Raw genomic sequence first — 20,675 nt, forward strand, 5'->3', positions numbered from 1 at the left:
CAGGCGAAACCCAAATGACTACAGCCAATCAGCCAAGTGGGGAAAATCCCTGCCGTGCCCCTGTCCCAATGACAGACGACACTCGGCGGCATAGCAATGTCAAGTGCAAAGCCCTAAAAGTAGGGAGAGGTGGGCAGGTGTTCTGAATGCATGCGCCAAAAGAGGAAGCTCTGGGTCACATGCATAGGTATATATAGGTCCCTTGATCCATTTAGCCTGCATCCCATTGGCCTGATTGAACCCTGCATCAGGGGACCTACCAATCAGGTGTTGTGGCTATCCAAACGTACCCACCCAGAACACAGGGTTAGGTTGCCAGGTCTCATCGCAACACATGCCCTCTTTAAGGGAGGACCCGATTTGTGTGCAGACAGCGGTTTGTGCGAGTGCTATTGTAGTGTGCAGCCTGGTAAGCGTGGCTGTAATTGTCTGACTGCATCCATCTTTATGGAATCTGGCATTTTGCATAGAATTTAGGCTCCTACCATTTAATTGATTATTTAACTTCTATATCATTTAACTCTCCCCCCCCCCCCAATTTTATTTGTATGCCGCCTTTCCAAGGTTAAAACCATGCTCTAGGCAGCTTACGATATATATTTTTTAAATGACATAACTACAAATGTGACAAAAGTAGCCCTAAACAATAAACAAAACACCAGGAAGTTTGCAACCAAATTGAACAATTTATACAGAAAGCATAAGATACAAAATAAAGATATAAGAAGTTAACATCAACAACAGAATTTTTGCAAAAATACAGTTACGTATAAAATGTTACATCAATACAAAGTTAGTAATATATATAAATTTATATCAGTTCATTTTCCTTCTGACACACCCTCCCTCTCAGCCTCTGGGTTCTCACTCAGGGTCCAAACCAAGTAAGAATAGACCCATTAAAATTAATGAACCTAAGTTAGTCATTAATTTCCAAGTGTTTACTCTGAGTCGAATTAACATTGGAAACAACCCGTAGTTTCCACATTTGATAAAGGTTCTAACCTTCATGACTGTGGAGTTGCATTTGAAAACAAGTATTTAAGTTTATAGATGTCTCCAATTAGGCTCACAGAACTGTAGAACCAACTCTGGAAGTTTAGAACTGTCATGCCCTTTATCGTTCTCCTTTATGGTGGCTGGTCATATTGCACATTCTGATAATTCTGCTATCAGCCCTAGATGTTAATCCACTTGTCACCACACTGCTGCTTGTCTCCACTCTCCTCTTAGTTCTGCAAAAAAGCCACTCACTATTTAATTTATATGTTTGGCAAATATGTGTTCCTTTAGCACTGACTTCCTGCTTCCCTGCTGAATTCAGATTGCTCAGGGCTGAAGCAGTCCGGGCTGTGTCCTGCATACCTACACATTGTTCATTTGCTTTTTTCATTCTTTGTTTTTGTACAACACAGTTAGCGCTTGAAGATATCTCTAATAGATTTCTGCATGTACAGTTTTGAAGATATCTCTAATAGATTTCCTCATATATACAGTATAAGACCACTTTAAAAACCACTCTGTTCTCTTTTAGAAAAGTTGTTACCAGGGGTATATTTTCCCCTTAAGATATTTCACTCATCCTATCAGACCGCATTTTCAACTACTCTGGGATTCCTCAGATTTTTGCTGGAAGAGGAAACCGAACACTCGCTCCACATTTTGCTTTAGGCAAAATTTCTGTGGCAGCCCAGGTTGTTGCCGTCCTTGAGCCTTTGTGATAGAGCAAGGTAGAAAGAATAAATGAAGGGCTGCCTTAATATTCAGCCCCTACCCCATGCTCTCCATGCTTTTGGAAGTTGTAGTTTTGCAACTAAGCAACGCTTTTCGCAGATCATTAGGATTCAGCAAATCCTGCAAGATGAGGACAGCTGAATCCTATAGGTATGCAAGCTTTGTACATGAAGCTTGCAAGTTTTCTGTTGCTATAAAAACAGCGCATGATTGCAGGCCCGCATCCTGTTTGGAAGTGACCTCATCTAGTTTCTGTTGGTGGTTAGCAGCTCTTGTACCGCATGATCCAGCTAAGGAAGCCTCACAGTCCTGTTTCTTTGTGTACCAGGCAATTCAGCTCTCATTACAATGGATGGCACAGAGTGAAGCCTTGAGGTTTTTTGTTTTTTTAATTCCTGCTCTGCAAATATCAGCTCTTACTTATTCTTCTGGGTTTGCAGACTACAGTCAAATGCTGAATCATAAAGCTGTGATTGCATGAAATTGAAAATCCAGCTCATACAGGATTCTCCTCATTTCCACCCCCCCCCCCCAAGAAGTGGGAACAGTTTCCCACTTCTACCCAATGATTCCTACAATGTGATTGTATACACAACTACTATCGGCTAAAAAATAAAACAGCTCTCAGGGTTTTAAACATTTAAAAACAACTAAATTTGTAACCTTGCAGCGGTAAGCTTGAAAACCAGTGCAAAATACTATGCAATATAAGACACGGTTCTAATCCTTTCTATTCAGACAAAGTACTCACACCAGCCATGTGCCTTCCTTGCTATAACCACTGAGCCTCTTGGGCTTGCCGATCAGAAGGTTGGCAGTTCAAATCCCCGTGACGGGCTGAGCTCCTGTTGCTCTGTCCCAGCTCCTGCCAACCTAGCACTTTGAATGCATGCCAGTGCAAGTAGATAAATAGCTACCGCTGTGGCGGGAAGGTACACGTTGTTTCCGTGCGCTCTGGCACTCGTTGCGGTGTCCCCTTGCACCAGAAGCGTTTTAGGCATGCTGGCCACATGACCTGGAAAGCTGTCTGTGGACAAATGCTGGCTCCCTCAGCCCAAAGCGAGATGAGCGCAACAACCTCATCGTCACTTTTGACTGCACTTAACTGTCCAGGGGTCCTTTACATTTACTTTTTCCCTATGGCAGCAACCACTGGATCAAAGTGGACTATTAGAGGCATGGCTGTCAACGTTTCCCCCTTTTTAAGGGAAATTCCCTTATTCCGAATAGGATTCCTCACAAGAAAAGGGAAAAGTTGACAGCTATGATTAGAGGTAATAGTAATAATAATAATAATAATAATAATAATAATAATAATAATAATAATAATACACCACCCATCTGGTACACAGAAGGTACACAGAAGACATATTGAATCACAGTGCTGGGTGGAATTCAACATACTGCTGAGAAAATGAAGAAGAAGAAGAAGAAGAGGAATTTGGATTTGATATCCCGCTTTATCACTACCCAAAGGAGTCTCAAAGCGGCTAACATTCTCCTTTCCCTTCCTCCCCCACAACAAACACTCTGTGAGGTGTGTGAGGCTGAGAGACTTCAGAGAAGTGTGACTGGCCCAAGGTCACCCAGCAGCTGCATGTGGAGGAGTGGGGAAGCAAACCCAGTTCCCCAGATTACTAGTCTACCGCTCTTAACCACTACACCACACTTGCTCTCTCCATCAACACTACCATTTCTTCCATCAACACAACCATTTCTGCTTGCCTGACAGGATGATCTCTCTTCTACCCCTGCCAAATGTTCTGTGGGTTCTCCCGATCCACCACAACAGATTTGTGGGAGGTACAGGGGCAGAAGAGAGGGGAAAGCCCTGTTATGCTAACAGGAGTTATTTTGCCAGCTTCCCCTACTGCACTGGGGTAGTTGAATCTGGCCCTTTATCCCCAGTGTTAGACGTTTCTCATTTAGGAGTGGTCTGCTTCTCATTTAAGACGGAGATGGCAGGCTGAATGCTTGCATGTAGCTCCATCTGATAGCCTGGAACACATTCGGAATGTGGATGTGTTTAGTGACTCATTAAATCTAGGATTCTCTGCTGAAAAACCGTTTTGCATCTCTGCTTCTCTTTGCCTTAAGAGCAGCAAACCCTTTAGGCACCAGGATGAGAAAGAAAAGCTCTCCAGTCTTGCTTGCAGTTATCGGTAACTGTTGCTACCCAATTTATTTTATCGTATTCTGAACATGTGGGAATTCAGCCATGTGATAATTCTAAGAAGATAGGCGGATCTGGGCCAGTTTCCTTCTGTTAACCCACTAGCTTTAAACATGAGCAGCCTGCATGTGGGTGGAAACCAGTTCTGTGAGCTAGCAAGTACTCAGTCAACTCCAGACTTTGGTTAAAGGAAAAGGATTCAAGATAAGCAAGCAAGCAAGCAAGTAAGTAAGTAAGTAAGATGGAATTAGAAACTGCATCAAAAGAAAATAAGCAGTGATTTCTAAGCACCACGCATGATATAGTCATAAGTTACATTCATCATCCCTTGCATTCATGTTGCACAGGGACCCATTTTTCGGTCAAAGTGCACAAGGACTTCAAGGCAAGCACAGACTAATAAAATAGTAAGCTACCGTAGGAGTAGGGCTAAGGGGAAAATTTGGCTCAGTTCACATTTAAAAGCGACTTTACCATTTTACCCCTTTGGAAATAATATACAAACCAAAACAAAGCCATAGGCTTGAAATTTGCACAATTTTGGAGTGTAGCTCTCCAGCAAAGTAATATGTGCAAAAAATGTGTGTGTTAAGGTAAAGTGTGCATGAAAATGTATGTATCCTTGAAAATAACTTAGTAAAATGCATTATATTAGAGAAAATATGCGCCGCAACCCCATAGTCAGCTTTGACTGGACTTAACCGTCCAGGGCTCCTTTACCTTTTATTTTTTTACCTGCCACAAAACTTTCCTCAGTGCCTCCTCCTGTCAGTGATGAGTAGACTTAGAGTAAATTGGATGTTGAGCTGACATCCAGGTCTGCCACAGTGACTTAGGACATTGGATACAAGGTATGAACAGACCTCGTAAACTCACCCCACCCAGAGGAGTGCCTATTTGCTTGCCCATTCTCATAAACTTTGGCTGTTTGCTGCGCTAAATGCTGTGCCCCCCCCCCCATTGCAGGGAGCATGTTGTTTGCTTGATCAACCACTTAGCTTGCACCTAGCCAGGTATCTATTCCTCTTGCGCACCTGCCATAACTTGCAACTGTGCCTCGCTTGTCTAGCGCTCTGATTTAAGCTTTAAAGTCTTTGGCAGAAACAAAGCTGGGAGTTTTGAGTTCTTCATGCCTGGCAGTGAAGTGGCTGATTGAGGAAGACTGCTTTAGGAAGTGTAACATCAGGAGGTGTCTGTCTTCCCTTTCTCACCACATGCTTTGTCAGCATTCAGGCAAAACTTAGGGATTGTATGCATCGCTCACTTTGCTAGCATGGAGTTTTCGGTCATAACTGAGAATTCTTAAAAAGTTGGCTCATCCCGTTGCAGGCAGAGTGATCAGAGAAACACATGTGCTGAATGCCTGCACTATTGATTCAAACTATTGTTTGAATCCCTGCAACAGGGTGAGCTCCCGTTGCTCTGTCCCAGTTCCTGCCAACCTAGCAGTTCGAAAGCATGCCAGTGCAAGTAGATAAGTAGGTACCGCTGCGGCGGGAAGGTAAACAGTATTTCCGTGCACTCTGGTTTCCGTCCTGGTGTTCCTTGTGCCAAAAGTGGTTTAGTCCTGCTGGCCACATGACCCGGAAAGCTGTCTGTGGACAAACGCTGGCTCCCTTGGCCTGAAAGCGAGATGAGCGCAGCAACCCCATAGTCGCCTTTGACTAAGACCCCGTGCAGGGTTATTTTACCTTTTACCCCCCTTTTTTTTTACCTGCCACAAAACTGCTCTCAGTGTCTCCTCCTGTCAGTCCGTGTTCACCTGACATTATCCAAAATCCTTATGTATCCTGTAGTTTGTTATAAGATACTACTGTCTGATGCAGTTGTTTCTCAAACCAGCTTCACACTGATTGAAGTCCTTAAGCCATTCCTAAATTGTCTCAAGCTAAGGTACGAACCTTTACATAGAGTAAAGGCATCTGGTGGCCCTGTCAACACTCCCTGGTGTGTACGCAAACAGAAATAAATGGAAGCTGTTTGCTGATGCAAACAATTAGATAGAAAAGACCTGTGAAATGCATGATGGGTTGTAATTTCTCTGCATTCTCTTACTGTGGTAATGGGAGCATACCCGAAGTCTGACATTCATTTTTATGCACTTGGATTTTACCTTGCGCAAACATGGATCAAAGCCTTACTTTTCCACTTGCAAATTGCTCGACAGGTTTCTGCTATTTGCTCAACTGTAACGTAATCCTGCGGTTTATGGCAGTCACAGAACCGGGAACAATTGATTTGGCTGGGTTGTCCTTAATTGCATGTTAAGATTTTGGGCTTGATGCTTTTGTGCTAAATAACAAACCGTCTGAAGAGAAAAACCTTGTGGATTTCATTGCCTTCCAGTGACTTGGCTCTAAAGGCTTGGAATGTCAGGAGTCTCTAAATTAAAATGGAACTAAGACAAAGGAAGATCAGCAGTTGCTGGTCTTACTGCTGATCAGAAAAAGGGAATTAACAGACATCACCTTAGCTTGCATGCCTTCTGTTTGGTTACCTCTGGTTCTGCTTCCTGAGGCCTGCCTTATCTTTCACCTCACACACACAACCTAGCCTCCTGCCAACCTAGCAGTTCGAAAGCACCTCAAAGTGCAAGTAGATAAATAGGTACCGCTCTGGCGGGAAGATAAGCAGCCTTTCCGTGCGCTGCTCTGGTTCGCCAGAAGCGGCTTAATCATGCTGGCCACATGACCCGGAAGCTGTACGCCGGCTCCCTCGGCCAATAAAGCGAGATGAGCGCCGCAACCCCAGAGTCGGCCATGACTGGACCTAATGGTCAGGGGTCCCTTTACCTTTTTACATAACCTGCACCTGGATGGCTTTATAAATCTGGGGGTATGGAATGAATTCCAAGATGGTTCCGGACTCGCACATTGTCTGTTTGGGGGGAGGGGGGCGGCGGTGGGGGGAGTCTAAAATTCACCACCTTTGAATTGCATTCAGATTTTACTGTCTGAGGCTCAAAAAACTACACATGACACAGAATATATTTTTTGCACTTCCGTTTCTTTAATAAAAGATTTACATGCTGCTTTTTACTTAAAACATGCCAAACTGTATGATTCCATGATTTAAAAGAGAATATAATGAAAGTACATCAAATTGCCAAAAAAAATTGCAATAAAGCAACAAGATAGGGACAGCAAACATTTTCAGCAGGGGGCCGGTCTAGTGTCCCTCAGACCTTGTGGGGAGCCGGACTATATTTTGAAGGGGAAAAAATGAATGAATTCCTATGCCCCACAAATAACCCAGAGATGCATTTTAAATAAAATGATACGTTCTACTCATGTAAAAACATGCTGATTCCCGGACCGTCCACAGGCCGGATTTAGAAGGCAATTGGGTCGGATCTGGCCCCCAGGCCTTAGTTTGCCTACCCATGAGATAGGGTGTTTGAAAATGCTGCATAGTGACTAAGTGAGAGACAGTTCACCCATCAAATGGATACTTATCTGCAAATGAGGCATCACAGATGAGTCATCACCACAGAGGTGAAGACATGAGGAATCAAAAAACAGCAGAGAGACCTTTGATATCACCTCATTTGTCATGTTTCTCAGTGGAGGCAGTGCACACATTCAGCTATGAGTGTCAGGACAAAAAATAAAATAAAAATCAAGTGTACTTCTATAATATGCAATTGTGGGCAGCACTGAAAAGTCCTATTGTGCTAGGCGCGTTTTGCAACAGGGAATTTCATGAATGCGAGCAGTTCCTGAGCTCTAGGCGCAATACTAGGCACAAATACTCATTTTCAGCTTTGTGTTCTTCTTATAAAAAAAGTGCTCCTAGGCACTCAGTTGCGGCACCCATAACCTAGGTTTAAGGTGCCATTTAGCTTCCTAGCTTTCAAATCCCAGTTTCTAACACTGATTTTGGGGTCACTTCATACTGTTGGATATATCAAATCCCAGTAGTAGTCCATATTATTGGGATCTTAATTTCTCAGACTTTCTTCTCTCAGTAGCTCAGTATTTTAAATTGGTGCTGTACTATCCCCCAACCTCCATGCACACATTAATTTTCATTCTCTTTCTTTCTCTCTGCTGAACCAAAACAGACCGGATGTAAATTAACAGAACATATGAAGAAAATAGGATCTTAATGAAAAAAAAAAATTATCAGCGCATTACCGTCATGTTTAGGCCGGAAAAATAGCATTTATCTCTCCGCTAAGAATAGTGCTTTTAGTTTAGCTGTGCTCAGCTTCCACATCTCACAAAATAAATTCGTTTCTTTTTTCTTAGCTAACATATCAAACTAATAACTTTGCTTCCAAAAAGTGAGTCATTGTGCCTCAGCCCTGTGGAATGAATCAAGTTGTAATTGTGTTGTGCTACAGAGCAGGCAAATCTACCTCATAAATTTTGGTCGAAGTCTAGTTTTCGGATCTCAGTAATGAAACGTCCAAAGATTACATAATTATTTTGTAGGGCTTCTCTTAGGAATCACGCTTCTTTATAAACATGGATCCCCACCCCCTGCCACCGCCATCTGCTGAAGAGTGAGAAAAAGCAAGTTTGGACAGATCTATATTTAAGTTCAGTGGTGATAGAATGACTGCTCAGTTGGTCAGGATTATGTCAAATAATGCTGTATTGCCAAATATTTATCGCATGCAGTCTTGCTTTGACTGCTTTTTTCCAGTATTTGAAAAGTCTTTAGTAGTGTAGTAATGGGTGTTTTGAATGTCTTCATTCATTCTGATTACTCTGAGAGACATCATCACGTGAATGGGACTGATGTGTAAATTGTTCTTGCCCTAGACATTTTGTGCAGTGTTGCTATGTGTCCCATAATATTTCAGGCCAAACACTTCCATCAGTTTCCTTCGTGGCCTTTAAGAAGGAAAATAGCCTTTGGGTAAATTGATGACCCCATGTTCCTAGCATCTGCCCTGAAAAATGACTAATAGCCCCAAATTGCGGTCAGACCTGTTTTGCTGTCAAAGAAGCATAGTGAATTGAACTATTCAGCTACTTAAGGAAATGATATGCACTATGGAAGTTAATCCATTTTAGAAGGATCTGCTCTCTTGTTGAGCTGAGATCCTGTGATTCCAGCTTAAATGAATATTATTTATTTGCTTGTTTATATTTTAAAGAAAACCTTCCTATCCCACAAAGTCCCCAAGGCAGCTCACAATCAGAAAGTAAAACTACAGTACAATACAGCAGAAACAGCGGTATAACAGAGCAAGAGCTAAAAATCAAAGTAAGCTAAAAACAAAAACAAAACACAATTCATAGCAGCAGGTGTTAAAACAAACAACCCAAAACTCACACCAAAAGCTTGGCAAAAAAAGGAGTGGTTTTAGCAGAAGACACACACACACATACACATAGAGTTACCAGACCCGATTTACCTGCTACATCTAACTTGCGCATGAGATTTTGGGACCATAATCACACCATGGAGAAGCATGAACTGCTGAGCTCCAGTTGGGGCTCAAAGAAATTAGTACATAATTATGTGATAGGAATTTTATGGTATTAGATATATGGTAATGTTCATAACTGCACATACACAGATCAACACAGGAAGACCAACCTGGAACCATTTTGATTCCTAAACTGACCAAATCCTTTCTCTGCAAGGTTAAACTGGAAAAGCCTCCCCATTGTCTTCTTTCCTCACAAGATATGTCTGTTTGAATAAGGTGTGAACCTGTGACCTGGCCCAGGAAATAAGTCTTTTAACACTACAAAAGAATAGCCAGGCACCCCAGGCAATCCAATCAAGTAACTTGCCAGACAAGAGATAAACTGTGAGAGGAGAAAAACAACATTTAAATTTGTGATGTAGGTGGGATCTGAGGGGTGGTCTTAGGTTACACCCCTTCTGTAATGTATGCATGTTTCTGGGGGTGGTCTTGATCTACAGAATGGGATGTTCAAAAAGTCTTTATAAGCTCTGGACAGCAATTCTGAGGGGTCCTCTTCCTCTCCTGCGTGGGAGGGGAGTACCCTGTTGCAACAGATCAATAAAGATCAAGCTTACTAGCTGCTTTGCTTCTCAATATTCTCTGGTTGGCCTCTGTTATTTTCTCCTACCAATAGGGAACCTATGTAAGGACTCTATATGGGCTCTTGGATACCCCATAAGGGAAAAGGGCATATTTTTATTTACAACAATTATGAGCACCAAAACATCATTAAAAATAAAATGGTCATGCCATAATTGCAGAAGAGTAAAATTGATGGCTGTTTTTTTTTTAAAAAAAAGATCCATTCACCGTCTCCATCTAATTGTCAAGAAATCCGACTCAGTATTGATCCAGAACAGATTCCAACGTATAGTTAGCAGAGGAAAAACTTAAAACACGTTGCGGGATTCCCCCCCCCCCCAATACAGTGGTACCTCGGGTTGAGAACTTAATTTGTTTTGGAGGTCCATTCTTAACCTGAAACTGTTCTTAACCTGAGGTACCACTTTAGCTAATGGGGCCTCCTGCTGCCACCGCACCGCTGGAACACGATTTCTGTTCTCATCCTGAAGCAAAGTTCTTAACCCAGGGTACTATTTCTGGGTTAGCGGGGTCTGTAACCTGAAGCGTATGTAACCTGAGGTACGACTGTAATCGACCAGAGGCAACTGTATTTCATCCAACAGAGCTTTACTGCTACTTGAAGGCAAATGAGCATCATGGTCACATTCTGGATTGGCCCTGTCCATAAGAAATCCAGTTGCAGCAGACTTAACTTAAACTTACAATAACTTATAATAAGACTAAAACCTAACGCTATATACAGAACACCACACCAGATGAGAGAGACAGAAAGAGAGCGAAACCCAGGCTCCTTCTGGCTTTACTTTTATAGTCAGCATGACAAAAAGAGATAAGAGAACCAGTTTAAGCTTCTCTGAAGGAATCACCCAAACATCACAAACTGTCTGCTGGCTTCTTTCACACAGAGAAGCTTGTAGAAACCTCTTGAATTAATTAGAATAGGAAAGATCTCTCTACACGTCAGATCAATGCTTTCTGTACTAAGAAATGCAAACTGACACTAATAGTCAATTCCTGGTCTTAAAGCAAGTCTTTTGCCTCTGATTCTGACTGGTTTGCCTTTAGCAGAATGGATATTGACCTAGCAAATGTTATCTTTGAGGTTTAATTGGGTGTTTGGGGTTCGAATCTCACCTCTGCCTTGTGCTCAGTTTCTGTAATTGGAGTTCTTGCTATTAAATATACCAAGAAAAAAGCACACCAAGAACTCAGGCCAATGTAAGTTTCAATAGTGGGAGTGGTCCCTACTCACAAATCAGTAGTCAATAGTAACAAAAACTAACCCATTCAAAAGTATGTATTCTGACAAGGATTACAAACTCAAATAGAGGTTACAAACTCTAACAGAGATTACAAACTCAAACCCATAAAGATATGTATAGCGCAATAATTCGTTGTAGAATTAGGGATAAGAGTTTATGAGTAGAGGTAAGTTGATGTTAGAGCAGAAGTCAGAAGTCAGTTATAGATTAGAAACCAGGACAGGGCCCTGTTTCGATGTATTCACTGTCATCAGCCAATTTTTAAAGGGTTGTTGAAATATACTCAGAGTCGAGAGTGGATTTCATGCTCTTTATTCAGCTCATAGTGGTGAGGAGGAATGAAAGTTTCCCCAAACTATCTGCTTTATATACATTATTTACACAATGGGCTGCACGTGATTGGCTAATTCCAGAATTCTCCAGGAGGCCAATCAGGTTGTGGATTCACTTCCATCTGGAGCTGGATTGGGTGGCTCCTGCGGACCAATCATACTGCTGCATTGTTCTAGGACCAATCAGACTTCTGCATTCTGAATCCAATTGTTCTAGAACCAATCAGACTGCTGCATTTTGGATCCTATTGTTCTAGGACCAATCAGACTGCTGCATTTTGGATCTTATTCAAGTCAGTACATAACAGTTGTGTAAGTTTGAAGACTTTCGGATAAATATATCCTGTTATTTTCTACGTGTGGGTAGAAAAGCTCAAGATACACGTGACTTCCATGCTGAGTTTGTAATCCTTGTCAGAATACATACTTTTGAATGGATTAGTTTTTGTTACTATTGACTGTTGATTTGTGAGCAGGGACCCCTCCCACTATTGAAACTTACATTGGCCTGAGTTCTTGGTGTGCTTTCTTCTCAGTTTCTGTAATTGGGCAGGTTACCTGCCCCCATCTAGTCCAGCCTTTCTGACGGTGGCCAGCCAAACGTGTCTGGGGAGCCTATAAGGTGGGACTGAGGGCGGCAGTCTCCCCCTGTTGCTTGTCTCTAGCATCTGGTATCGTGCCTCCGAACATGGAAGCTCCATTTTGATTGATGGGAGGGGTGTTCAGTGAAACCACAGTCATGCGTGATGCAAAAAAAGGTTTAGCAGAGTAGAGGGGGGACATGTAGCCCCCTCATTTTTCGAAGGAGCCAGCTGCCACTGACTCCCTTGCAGCTTTTACAAGATACCGCCTTCCCTCCCACAGTCAGACAATAGAAACTGTTGAGAGAGGTAAGGACTAATTCTATCATTACATCTGAAAGCTCGTGGACATGAGAGAAACCCTATCATCGCTAGCTGGGGTGGAGACATCTTTGTTTACATCTAAATGCCAGCCTTCTTGTTGGTCTCGTTGTCCTTGCCCTGGATATGGATGAGCACAGCTCTTAAATATGAAAACACATGACTCAGAGTCCCCACCACCAGGGCAATAATTACAGCTTTTGTGTCGTCCTCTGCCCAAAACCTTGCACTGGCTGGGAACTTCCAAGCAGCTGGTCCCTCTGGTGGCAAAAATGGTTTTTACAAGTGCTCTTGCCTGCAGAAAAGTGGATGCTTTAACAACCTCACACTTCTTGTGGCTGCACCTAGTGATTGCTGTGCTAGCACAATATTGTATCACTTAAAAATGGAGTTTGCTTGGTGGTTGAGCTGAAGGTATAGTTCTCCAAGTGTGAAGTTGCCTTAAGCTGCTTTCCTTCTCTGTCTTTTATTTAATTTAACTTAATTAAAATTATTATTATTAAAATGTGTGTATTTCCCTCCACCTGAAGATCATACAGCAGTTCACAACATAAATATACAAAATGAGAACACAAAATACATAACAAACACAAGAACAGAAATAAACTTATAACCCGGAACACAAACTTTTGCATTGTCGTTGGACCAACTGGAGAAGCAGGTGGGACTGTCCTTTGTTATTGCAAGATTTTTCTATGATGGGACAATAAGGTACCTAATAATGAGTGTTCCAAATGGGAGGGGGCAAAATCAAGTTATTGCCACTTGCATTAAATATCAGGAAAGAGAACAGTTGCTGACAGAACAGGACTCCCCTGCGTATTTCTTCATGAAGAAGATTATAGTGGTGCCTCGCAAGACGAAATTAATTCGTTCTGCGAGTTTTTTCGTCTTGTGAATTTTTCGTCTTGCGAAGCACGGTTTCTCATAGGAAATGCATTGACGGTTTCCCATAGGAATGCATTGACGGTTTTAAGAAAAAGGCGCAAGACGTTTTCGTCTTGCGAAGCAAGCTCATACGGAAATTCGTCTTGCGGAGCAACTCAAAAAACAAAAAACTCTTTCGTCTTGCGAGGCATTCGTCTTGCGAGACATTCGTCTTGCGAGGCATTCGTCTTGCGAGGTACCACTGTAATAAGAAACTGAGCCCTGTGAGTGAATTTAAGAGTCAATTTTTACTGAGGTTTCTGATGATCACAATGCATCAATGCTCCCAAGATGTGAAGTAGGACTACAAATACAGCTCTTTTTCCCCCTAATGAAAATCGTCAGCATCTGAAATCTGCAAATGTACCTTTGCCTCTGCGCTCAAAATTCCAGTTTCTCTACACAGTGTTGTACAAAATGGTAGCCATTTCTAACTGCTGGCTTAGAAATCTTTGTGAACTATATGGTTTAATGTGTTACTGATTATCTGTAGATTGAGTTTTCCAGAAATCTACAGAATCTTGAATATGTTTAGGTAAAGTATTCATCAAAAAATTTTTTAGAAACATTCTAGGGATGATGGTTACATTAATTATTATTGTTCTTCATTCGATGATTGACTTTGTCTTATAGAAGATATTGGGGAAAAGTACAGCACTTTTCCGTGTATAACATGTCCCCATGTATAAGATGCCCCCTATTTTGGGGGACTGAAAATTCAGAAAATGGGGGGAGATGGCAAGTTGTTGAGCTTTTTTGGGGGAGGATTGCCCCAAAATATTAGCACTTGCTAATCCAAATCAACAATTCCTATTCTTTGTTTCTTTCAGATTATTTCAAGCAGGCCTCGTTTGAAGCTCAAGCCTTTTTGGAAGCTGTCCAGTTTTTCCGTCAGGAGAAAGGCCACTACGGGTCATCGGAAATGATAACTGGCAACGAAATTCAGGTACTAGCCAGGATACTTGTGGTAACAATAAAGGAAGAACTGTACAGAAAGTTTGGATCAAGGAAAAAACAACAACAACCCAAATTGGGTCAAATGCCATGGCTGTTGAGCCATGCACCAAATATTGCTTTCCCCTAATAATAATAATAATAATAATTTATTTATACCCCACCCATCTGGCTGAGTTTCCCCAGCCACTCTGGGCGGCTCCCAATCAAGTGTTAAAAACAATACAGCGTTACATATTAAAAACTTCCCTGAACCTTAAGATGTCTTCTGAATGTCAGGTAGTTGTTTATCTCTTTGACATCTGATGGGAGGCCATTCTACAGGGCGGGCGCCACTACCGAGAAGGCCCTCTGTCTGGTTCCCTGTAGCCTCACTTCTCGCAATGAGGGAACTGCCAGAAGGCCCTCGGCACTGGATCTCAGTGTCCGGGCAGAATGATGGGGGTGGAGACGCTCCTTCAGGTATACAGGACCGAGGCCGTTTAGGGCTTTAAAGGTCAGCACCAACATGGCATGCCTTTCCACCCCAGGACAACAAATAATAAAAGACAAAGTATTTCAGTTTGCATTTCTTAGTACAGAAAGTATTGATCTGATGTGTAGAGATCTTTCCTATTCTATTTAATTCAAGAATCTTCTCTGTGTGAAAGAAACAAGCAGAAGGTTCATGATGTTTGGGTTATTCCTTCAAGGTCATGCTGACTATAATAATAAGGCCAGAAGAAGCTTGGTTTCACGTTTTCTTTCTATCTCTCTTCCTTCTGTATGTAGTATTAAGTTTTAGTCTTCTTAAAAGTTATAAGTTTAAGTCTGCTGCAACTGGATTTCTTATGGCCAGTGCCAGTGCCAGTGCCAGTGCCAGTCCTAGTCCTGAATGTATTGGATTTGTGACCACGATGCCCATTTGCCTTCCCTAGCAGTAAAGCTCTGCTGGATGAAATATTAATAGCTTCTGGTCTATTTTTTGGGGAATCCTGCAACATGTTTACGTTTTTACTCTGCTAACTATATGTTGGAGTTCTGCTCTGGATCAATATGGAGTAGAATTCCATTGCAAAGTTTGTGTCCTGTAAATGCAGAGTGGATTTGTCAATAAATCCATTTAGATCTACAGTGGTACCTCGGGTTACATACACTTCAGGTTACAGACTCTACTAACCCAGAAATAGTGCTTCAGGTTAAGAACTTTGCTTCAGGATGAGAACAGAAATTGTGTTCCGGTGGCGCGGCAGCAGCAGGAGGCCCCATTAGCTAAAGTGGTGCTTCAGGTTAAGAACACTTTCAGGCTAAGTACGGACCTCCAGAATGAATTAAGTAATTAACCTGAGATACCACTGTACTATTATTATTAGTCACGAATAATTTCAGGCAACCTTTTCCCAACCTGGTGTCTTCCTGATATGTTTCATTACAACAGTCTGTGTTGGTCGGGGCTCATTGTAGCCCTGTAGTTCTGGAGGGCAACAGGTTCAAGAAGCCTGATTTCAGGGGAGGTGTTGACATTTTTTCTCCCCCTTGATTTTTTTCTTCTTCAGCTTTTCTAGCAAATGATACCTGCTACAGGAATAGTGTTACCTCCAAGAATGAATCTGAGTTGCTGCATAGAATGACAAGTGGTCAACATGGTTATAGAGTTTTAAAAATGACTTTAGGTGTATTTGAGGGGGGGTATTTTTAGTTTAAGGGACGCGGGTGGCGCTGTGGGTTAAACCACAGAGCCTAGGACTTGCCGATCAAAAGGTCCGTGGTTCGAATCCCCGTGATGTGGTGAGCTCCCGTTGCTCGGTCCCTGCTCCTGCCAACCTAGCAGTTCGAAAGCCCGTCAAAGTGCAAGTAGATAAATAGGTACCACTCCGGCGGGAAGGTAAACGGCGTTTCCGTGCGCTGCTCTGTTTTGCCAGAAGTGGCTTAGTCATGCTGGCCACATGACCCGGAAGCTGTACGCCGGCTCCTTCGGCCAATAAAGCGAGATGAGCGCCGCAACCCCGGAGTTGGCCACGACTGGACCTAATGGTCAGGGGTCCCTTTACCTTTACCTTATTTTTAGCTTTGTTCACAGATGCTTATTTATGGGTTCGTGAGAAAGGCAAAAGCAAAAAGATTTTGAAACCTTTAAGTACACACTTAAAAGCCTCGGGTGCCCTGTGGGTGATGCCCACTTCAACCTCAGCCCCTGCTTTACGTGAAATACAGAGACAATTAGGCTGACCTGCATTACCCAAAGGCTTACAGAGATAAGATTGTATGCTAATGACTTTAAATACTTGAACAGCACTGATTGTTATCCTTTATGATACCTGTATCCTTTATGATACCAGTATTAGAATATAGGGATGATTACCTGGAGGGGGCAGGGCAGGTTTTAACTAGAAATGATTGATTGATTGATCGATTGATTTCTATGTCAGTTTTTATTGAAATAAATCCCAAAGCGGCTTACAAATAAAAGATAAAAATAACATAATGGAACATCACGAATGCAGTATAAATCGTATAGAATACTTAATAAATCACCTGTAAAACAATCCCAAATCCCAAATAAAACAATTAACATCTGTGTAACACTATTAACAAAACAACTAAAAAACAGGATAAACATCACAGTTACACCAAAAATCATATTATAGGATTCACAAAGTACGAAAGCATTCATATCTATAAAACGGGGACGTCCAACTCCCAATCTACTGCATTCTACTCACAGAATAACAAACTGCCCCTTTTTGAGGGGGTTCAGGTCAAAGTGGGAGAGGGGAAAAGTTGCTCATGAGAAGATCGCTAAGGAAACAATCTGCCGCTGAGGGATAACTCCGTCTTCCGTTCTAGCGATCATGTGCGAATGGAGGACGGGGCGAGGGGCCAGGGCCGGATGCTCTTATGCCACTGCAAAGGAAAAAGAGCCCGCGATCGACCAGAAGCGACATGAACAAAATAGCAACAAAACAAACAAATCATAGAATCATAGAGTTGGAAGAGACCACAAGGGCCATCGAGTCCAACCCCCTGCCAAGCAGGAAACGCCATCAGAGCACTCCTGACATATGGTTGTCAAGCCTCTGCTTAAAGACCTCCAAAGAAGGAGACTCCACCACACTCCTTGGCAGCAAATTCCACTGTCAAACAGCTCTTACTGTCAGGAAGTTCTTCCTAATGTTTAGGTGGAATCTTCTTTCTTGTAGTTTGGATCCATTGCTCCGTGTCCGCTTCTCTGGAGCAGCAGAAAACAACCTTTCTCCCTCCTCTATGTGACATCCTTTTTTATATTTGAACATGGCTATCATATCACCCCTTAACCTCCTCTTCTCCAGGCTAAACATGCCCAGCTCCCTTAGCCGTTCCTCATAAGGCATCGTTTCCAAAGCCCTGTTGAGTTTGTGCACGTGCTCTCCCCTCCACCATGACTCATAGACTTCCATTCTATTCAATTCATCAAAATCCACCTGTGCATAATGCTCCTGGCAGCAGTTCCCTTCTGAAGGATCCTTGCGATGGAGGTGGTCAGCACAAAGACTCTCTCCCCTCACATCCTTTCTGCTGCTAGGACACTTCCATTTCCATAACAGGAAAATGGAATACCAGAATAAGACTAGGCTGCAAGTTGGAGGTTTGGTGATACTCAGATGTGTGTTCAACTATGATTAAAAAAAAACATATGCAATAATAATAATAATAATAATAATAATAATAATAATAATAATAATTCTATTCAACATTAAAAGCTTCCCTAAACAGGGCTGCCTTCAGATTTCTTCTAAAAGTCTGGTAGTTTTTCTCTTTGACATCTGGTGGGAGGGCGTTCCACAGGGCGGGTGCCACTACCGAGAAGGCCCTCTGCCTGGTTCCCTGTAACTTGGCTTCTCGCAGTGAGGGAACCACCAGAAGGCCCTCGGCGCTGGACCTCAGTGTCTGGGCAGAACGATGGGGGTGGAGATGCTCCTTCAGGTATACTGGACTGAGGCGTGAGTATAGTCATATTTATTAAAAGTTTAGCTTCTCATAGAGTTTAAAGCCATGCTTCAGCCTCATATCCATATGACTATGCTTCAGGTTAAATGATTCTACAAGGTGCTATCACCTCGAACGTGATAACAGGTTAAATGATTCTGCAAGGTGCTATCACCTCAAACGTGATAACATCTGGACATTTTGATGTACCCAAGGGGATTAAACTATTATTTGAAACTTGCACAGCTCCGCGTCCACATGGCACGCTTATAGCATCTCATTAGCTGATTTGGCAAGCTGTGGGAATTACTCACAGCCCATATCTCCCTTGAGCCCTATTTTAACAGAGCTTAGATAGATTACATTATTATCTCCTTAGTCATGAGTCATGCGGTTCGCTATTGCCTGCTCTTTTTGTGCGAAGTGTATTAAAAACAGAGTATTAAAACCATAATCATCATTGTAATGTACATGCAGGAATTGGCAAATGGATAGCTGATGGATAAAAGTAACAAAAAACTTGTAATGTAAGGATAATTATCGGAAATGAAATGTGAATTAGAAAAAAATGGGAAAACTGGGCAGCAACTAGAGGAAATTATGGACACATTGACAACGGAGTGAGGGGAACCATTTTGGGAAAAATTGTATTAGTTTTAATTTGTGGTTGATTCGTTAAAATTTGGGGGAAAAAATGATTTGGCAAAATAATAATAATAATAATTTTTATTTCTGCCCCGCCCATCTGACTCTGAACAACAGTGTAGCGTTAGGAATATAGGGTGTCAGAACTTTATTATCCCATTTACAATACTCCCCTCTTTCTACCCGTCTCACAAGGAACAGGCCACATACTGCTAAGTTAAAAATGCTTTACTTACAGATTCATAGGTCTGATACATGTGTTGTTCCATGCAACTGCAAGGTGAAGCACAGGCATAATACTCTTGGGCAGAAAGTGTAGATATAGTTCCAAACATGCTGTAAGCTTGGGGGCAAGCCCTGTTTAGGGAAGTTTTTAATATTTGATGTTTTATTGTGTTTTTAATGTTCTGTTGGGAGCCGCCAAGAGTGGCTGGGGAATGAATGAATGAATAAATTATTATTATTATTACACTCATCCTTCTTTATTCCATGATGCATGGGGAGAATGGGAGGGAAAGCTTTGCTTCCCCTGCAGAGGAGAGGGTGTGTGATCTAACTGAATCTATCTAGTGATGCAGCTCTGTGGTCCTTAACCTCTTCATGCACTAACTAGAAGTCATGTATAGTTATGCTTGACAGCAATCTTCCACATGAGCCAGCTCCCACTACACCAGAGCCAGTGTGGTGTAGTGGTTAAGAGCGGTAGATTCGTAATCTGGTGAACCGGGTTCGCATCCCCGCTCCTCCACATGCAGCTGCTGCGTGACCTTGGGCTAGTCACACTTCTCTGAAGCGTCTCAGCTTCACTCACTTCACAGAGTGTTTGTTGTTGGGAACGAAGGGAAAGGAGAATGTTAGCCGCTTTGAGACTCCTTCGGGTAGTGATAAAGCGGGATATCAAATCCAAACTCCTCTTCTTCTCCTTAGCCTCTGAGTTTCTGCCGAGGTAGCTTCATTCACAGCGTTCAGGTACATACTTTTGAGGCTGAGAATATAATGGTTTCATTTTGTTCCCTTGTTAGATTCTCAGCAACCTTGTAATGGAGGAACTTTTACCAAGCCTTCAGACTATGGTGCTTCCTAAAATGAAAGGGAAAAGACATGATCGAAAGCGGGCGTGGTTTGGTGTAAGTATTGTTTTCCCTATTTCCTGAGCAGTAGGAAGTTTCTGGGCAGCCTTTTACAGGATGAATAGTTTGGAGACTTATAGCGCCTTTTGTAATAAATTCTATAGGCTGAGCAGAGGAAAGCAAACAGTTGCTCAGTGTGAGACAATGCTAGTACAGTGGTGCCTCGCAAGACAAAATTAATTCGTTCCGCTAGTTTTTTCGTTATGCGAGTTTTTTCGTCTTGCGAAGCACCACTGCATTTAAACACTGACAACGGCGGGGAGGGGCGGGGAGAAGCAGGACAGCTGCTGCAGCCGGTACCTCAGACTCACCCGCGCGTTGTGGCCACCGTGCGACGCGGCTGCTGGAGGGCGGCGGGGCTCAGGAGCGCGACTCGGAACTGCCACCATCCTCTTCACCTGAGGGAGAGAGGGAGAGAGAGGCGCTGGCGGCAACAGCTCTCTGAGGGGAGCGCGCGAGGGCGGTGGGCAGCGGCGCGAGGCACCAACCGTCAGCGGGAAGGTGGGAGGGAGCCGGAGGAGCGGGGAAGCGAGCGTGCGTGCAGTGCGCGTCGCCATGACACGAGAGGCAGGGCCGTTTCGTCTAGCGAAGCAAGCCCTTAGGGAAATCTGTCTTGCAAAGCACCTCAGAAAATGAAAAACTCTTTCGTCTTGCGAGT

The 20,675-nt window shown here is 42.8% G+C and overlaps 1 protein-coding gene across 2 annotated transcripts in view; it reads left to right on the forward strand.

Annotated features, from left to right (window-relative positions):
* Nucleotides 1–20,675, forward strand: part of NIBAN1 (niban apoptosis regulator 1) — a 101,838-nt gene that overhangs the window by 60,484 nt on the left and 20,679 nt on the right. For both annotated transcript variants that reach the window (XM_083446302.1, XM_083446303.1), the window contains exons 6-7: nucleotides 14,174–14,289; nucleotides 19,910–20,014. In XM_083446302.1, coding sequence (XP_083302428.1) covers nucleotides 14,174–14,289; nucleotides 19,910–20,014 — 221 coding nt within the window. The remainder of the gene's footprint in view (nucleotides 1–14,173; nucleotides 14,290–19,909; nucleotides 20,015–20,675) is intronic.

The sequence above is a fragment of the Podarcis tiliguerta genome (assembly GCF_965153285.1).
Source record: "Podarcis tiliguerta genome assembly, chromosome: 6".
Lineage (NCBI taxonomy): Eukaryota > Metazoa > Chordata > Lepidosauria > Squamata > Lacertidae > Podarcis > Podarcis tiliguerta.